Genomic DNA, 6,000 nt, shown 5'->3' with positions numbered 1-6,000 from the left:
CCCGGAAGAAATCCACGCAAACATGGGGAGAAGATGCAAACCAATTTTCAATTGGTTTATGATCTGTTCCAAGGGCAGCAAATATAAAGAGAAATAAACAGGTTATACAGTTGTGGATTTCCTAACCATCTGACACAAGTTTTCCTAGTCTGAATGTGTGGCACTGGAAAGGACATAAAGCAAATTGTGTAACACTTGTTTAGTAATGTTTTATTTCTATAGGACTTATCCATATAGGACTGTTCCACAGTACAGTTTTTTGTCCTACCTTGTCCTATCTTGTGACCCCCACAGATGTCTCTTTGGGACCCCTCGTGGGGCCCTGGCCCTGTGTTCCTCTGAGATTCCTTGTAAATAAATCCATTCAGGAAGGTTTATTTAGAAGTTCATTTATTTCAGCGATGTTAACAAGCAGAGTAACCGCTGAGTTTGACAAAGCTCTACTGAGTGCCGTTGTGCTTCAGACTAACATCACACATGTCTACCATCACCACAGTGGCACATTATTATACTGCAGTGGAAGAATCAAACAGTGGAGATAATGCCCTAACATACACACATCATCTAATCATTGTATCGTAATATCAATTAATAAATCATATCACAAGGACGCTGTTGTGATATGATTTATTAATCTCGATGATGCAGGAGGAGAAACTGCTTAGTATTTGAGGAGAAACCCAGAATTTCCTCAGCAGTTGAGTTCACAGAGTTGACGTTGCTGTCCTCATTAGCATCTCTGGGTCGTATGGAATCATCTCGCCCAGAAGAACACAGTAACAAATTGTAAAGACAACTAAAACAGCATAAATTAGATCTGCATCCTGCTAGAACTTCAGAATATCTAGAGACAAGATGCTAAAAAAAATAAAAATCTGATGCAGTGGTGAGCCCCACTATTTATGGTACACGATTGACATGGACAAAGCTCTATGACATCACTGTCCTTTACTATGTACAACTCATTTCCAGTTTGGCCTTGTCTATATAATACAACTACAGTTGTAGCATAGGATACTAGTGCTCAGTATGACCGAGTATCAGGACCACTGTTAGGCAACAATGTCTGAATCAGTGTCTGAATATTTGGAGAAAAAGCTCATGTTGAAATAAGAATAAAGTCATTTTTATAAGAAAACATCATATGAGAATATAGTCATAATATTTCATGAAAAAGGTTGCAAAGAACACCAAATTTCATTAGTTGTAGGGTAGATTATATTGCATGTGTTCACATTTTCTGACGGCCCATATAATATGTAATAGCTATTTTTCCTTGCAAAAGTGTCACGATTTACTAGGACAGACAACTAGTGTGTTCTATTATTTAAGACTTCATTCTTGAACTTTGTTTCTCGTCTTCTATAATGCCCGGACTGTTTTACAGAAGAGGATTAGTTCTGAGATGATGTGAGATATGTTTTCCTGTGGCCCAGTCCTCCTGTCCCATCTGGTCTTCTAGTCAGTGTTTAGTACTAGGACTCCTCACTAACTGGTTCCATCATTAGTCTCTCAGAGAGCAAAGGGAATGTTTTAGCAACAGGTGACTCAAGTAGCTCTTAAACCAAGTCTGCAGGTTTGTCCAATCTAAAACTCCAGCAGCTGATGTCCCACTCTGGAAGAGTTCCATGCTGCACATACAGTATGTAGTGTGTGTGTGCAGCTGCTGGGCTGTGGAGGACTACAAGTCTTCTATAGAGAAAGCTTGCTGTGTGTTGGGGAACCGCTGGGCGCTGTAGTCCGGATCGTCTCTCACTCGCTCTTTGATGTCACTCTTTACCTGGCAGGAGACACAGACAACAGGTTACACACAGAATGACCCATATTTTTAGGATTTACAATTTTTATTTTTATTTAAAGTGACTAAGTGTAACTTCTTTAATGTTTCTAAAGCTCTGTCATGTTTCATATAATAGTCTTAAATGATCTGTAACAGCAAACTAACAGTGGAAGAACGCTAGTTTTATAGTTTTTGGTAAGGCCTCTGCCTGGTCGGATTTTTCCCGTGAAGTCACAGAATAATTTGTGGCAGGTATTAACACATTTTGACGGGTCACAGATTTCTCTGTAACACCAGAAAAGCCTGTGTTAGTATCCAGCCAGCTGAGCTAGGTCAAAGGAAGCAGGAGATGTCCTTATATAGGCCTAATAGTATTTTAATATTATTTTAGAAGTCATATGTTGTAGTTATGACTGATACTGGGGCAGCACCATTACAGGACAGAAGGAAATTAAACCAAGAACAACAACAAGATAAAAGGGAAAGGGAAAGACAACGATAACATGAGTCACACTCGATCGGGCTTTAACAGATGGAGACAATAACTGGATTGTAAATGATTTAAAACCGACTCTGAATTGGCCCTCAGCCTATGTAATATATCTATTTCATTCATAAAAGAACTTTACATTGAGAGATGTGGTTGTACGTCAGTAGCCTACATTAATGATTGATTTCTTTTCAGTCGGTGTTTGTGTTGGTCTACTATTTTCCCTGTACTTGTATAAAGCGACCTTGGGTTTCATGAAATGCGTTATATTAATCAAAGTTATTATTACGTTGGTTGCTACAACAATCTCTCAATGCTTCATTATGACCATACCTCCCGGTAACTAACTCAGTAATCTAGAGTGGGTAATACAGCAGCGTATAGAACAGACCTTTAGACAGCAGGTGTGGTAAAAACACTACCGCTTTAGTCCAAAGGGGTCGGGATCTTTATAGTTTGGCTTATTTCAAGCTAATGTGCTTCTAAGTGATTCTTGCTGTTCTGAGATTGTACCTTTATTGTTGAATGCACTTCTGGAAGTCACTTTGGATAAAAGCGTCAGCTAAATGACATGTACTGTAATGTAATATATACACAAAGTCACATCATATTCATATTCTTGCAGGTACCAATAGAAGAATGTTGTTTAATTGTACTTTTTACTATGGAACTAGAAAACTGCAAAATTGTGACGTCTGATGGTGATTTGGTATCCAGGAACTAAAATGTATGAAATTAAAGCTGCAAGGAGTGATGAACGGGCCCTCGCACCTCCCCACACCTGGGGGGCACGGATGGGATGCCAATTGCATTTCAGCGACCGCCGGACAGTGTGCAGAGTGCGAGGAGCTGGAGATGGTGTATAGACACTTCCTGTCTACTATGTGGTGTTAGAAAACACACACTGAACATGCATTATTTTGCTCTGTATCAAGTTTAGACCACAAATTGTAACTTTTGACTGGTTCCCACCATTTTCATGCACACAAAAACTTCCATTAAGTTTGGGGACTTAGGAGATTCAAATCTATGCTGACTTTTAGTCTCCAGAATATGTCAAGCTTTGGAACTTAATCATACGTGTCCCATAATGCAACTGGATCCATGCATTGAGAGCAGCCAAGTCTTTCCAACTCCACACCTGTAGTTTGTAACACAAGTGTTCCGTTATAAAGTTATTTTCTCACAGTTCGCAGGCTGAGTATTTTTAATTTTTTACTGTTTATTGATCCCCAGTGGGGAAATTACAATTTACACTCTGTTTGTTAGAAATCACTACACACAGGCCTGAAATACACACAGACATGCTCAGGACCTGTTCATGCACAAATGGAGAGATGTCAGAGTGAGTGGGCTGCCAGTGCTGGACCAGCACCCTGAGCGGTTGGGGGGGTATGGTGCCTTGCTCAAGAGCACCTGGCAGTGCCCAGGAGGTGAACTGGCATCTCTCCAGCTACCAGTCCACTCTCTGTACTTTGGTCCGTACTGGGACAGCGACCCTCCGGTTCCCAACCCAAGTCCCTACGGACTGAGCTACTGCCACCCCAAAGTAGAGTAGCACTCTCTATTACTACTATACGGTGGAATGATAATGAAATATGAGACCTTTTCATAAATCATTTTAGTGAGACATGTTGATGCCTTGTTAGTGCCTTTATTGTTTGGACTTTTTAATATTTTAGATTTGGGATCCAGTATGATTTAGTAAAGTGATCCACAGTGCCATGCCAGCCAATCATATGAGTGCTGCTAATCATGGTTTCCACTAGGGCTGCACCATATGAGGAAAATATGTTATTGCTATTATTCTGACTGATGTTGCAATTGCGATATGATTTACGATATTGGAGGGAATGATAATTTTTTTTATCATTCTCACTGAAAAATATTACAAACCCCAATTCCAATGAAGTTGGGAAGTTGTGTAAAACGTAAATAAAAAAAGAATACAATGATTTGCAAATCCTTTTCAACCTACAGTATATTCAATTGCATACACTACAAAAGACAATATATTTAATGTTCAAACTGATAAACTTTATTCTTTTTTTGCAAATATTCACTCATTTGAATGTGATGCCTGCAACATGTTCCAAAAGAGCTGGGACAGGGGTAGGCCTGCACGATAAATCAATATAAAATCACGATCTCGTTCCGAGAAAAGGCTGGCATTCGGTGGTGTGAAAGTATTTTGGATTCAAGCAAGAAGACGAAGGTCAGTCTGATGGGATTTGCAAGGCATGCTTTGCCCTCGTTGCAGCACCACAAGGTAACACTACCAATCTTTACCAGCCCCTCAAACATCACCACAAAGGACAATACAGTGAAGCTGTACAAGGCAAGAGGTCTGAAAGTCGTCCAACAACGCAGACATCTATTACGGACACCTTGCTCAATGTGACGCCATACCCACATAACTCCAGTAGGAGTAAGGAAATAACAAAAGCAATTGCTTACCATTTAGCAAAAGATATGGCTCCAATATACTCCGTAGAACGTGACGGATTTCAAAAGATGATCCATGCGTTGGACAAACGCTACTCAATACTAAGGCTGAGCAATTTTATCGATTCTGCGATATAAATCGATATTTTTTCCCCAAAGAAAGTATCAATTTTTATGCCGCGAGTATCGATACATAAGTCCCATTCAAATCCCCCGTGTTTACCACCGTCCACGTTGCAGGAAGAGCAATTTGGTCAGCTAGCCGCTAGTGTCGCTGTAGAGCAGCCAACGTCAACTGGCGGCCCGCCGCCAAAACTTTTAGTCTGGCCCCCAGAATAATCATGAATTCACTAAATGTAAAGAGGAAAAAATATGTTCTGTTATTTATCATTTCAAGCATTTAGAGCAAAAACCCAGCCCCCTGTATTTACATCTCTATTCACATGCCGGGATTCTGTAGCCTACAGCGATGACCGAGCTCCACACACACGGCTGAGCCGAGATGTGTGTCCGTTAAAACACACACACAGCTGAGCCGAGATGTGTGTCCGTTAAAACACACACACAGCTGAGCCAAGATGTGTGCGCGTTAAAGGTTAAAACACACACACAGCTGAGCCAAGATGTGTGTGTTAAAGGTTAAAACACACACACAGCTGAGCCGAGATGTGTGTGCGTTAAAGGTTAAAACACGCAGCACCGGACTGGGAAGGATACAGAGTTACCCACGGCTGCTGGGGCAGATGAACTCACGCTGGTCTCTTTTCTGTAAATATGCTACAATTAAACCTTCGTGAGTAGAAAGTCAATACTTATCAATGCACTCACCTGTGTAGACCGGCATAAACGTGTAGAAAGCCATATTTCAATCTGCTCAGTCCACTGCGCTGTTTTACCCAAACACAGCTCTACTCTGCAAATAGTGAATTTTTACAATCAAGCTAAAACAAAAGCTGTCGGTTTGTAGTCTAACTGTTTATCTTAGGTTGCCGGGAATCTGGACATTTTGACAAATTCTTGTAAACCTGACTGCTGGCTGAACAAACCAAACCCTCCGCTAGAGCAGACAATCTGGAGCTACTTAATATGCACGTGAATGACGCGATCATTATGTTTGAGTGATGATGATGATGATGGTTGTATTATTTTGCAACATCGTTTCATTGCAAATGAGGCATACATGACGAGTGCATAGCCTGCTTATCATCATTAAAGCTGGGCTTTTGGCTTTTCCACGTCAACTTTTCCCTTCAGCCTCTTTGACGGGGACATGTTTACCTGACAA

At 40.8% G+C, this 6,000-nt stretch overlaps 1 protein-coding gene across 1 annotated transcript in view; it reads right to left on the bottom strand.

The window, feature by feature from the left end:
* Nucleotides 1-277: 277 nt before the first annotated feature.
* The window catches only part of bag6l (BCL2 associated athanogene 6, like), a 70,157-nt gene continuing 64,434 nt past the window's right edge, over nucleotides 278-6,000 (bottom strand). The window contains exon 24 of the mRNA XM_028596659.1: nucleotides 278-1,780. Coding sequence (XP_028452460.1) covers nucleotides 1,682-1,780 — 99 coding nt within the window. The 3' untranslated portion in view covers nucleotides 278-1,681. The remainder of the gene's footprint in view (nucleotides 1,781-6,000) is intronic.

Source organism: Perca flavescens, chromosome 14 (genome assembly GCF_004354835.1).
Source record: "Perca flavescens isolate YP-PL-M2 chromosome 14, PFLA_1.0, whole genome shotgun sequence".
NCBI lineage: Eukaryota > Metazoa > Chordata > Actinopteri > Perciformes > Percidae > Perca > Perca flavescens.
Note: the sequence above shows the minus strand (reverse complement) of the source record. Positions and strands in the feature narration are given on the sequence as shown.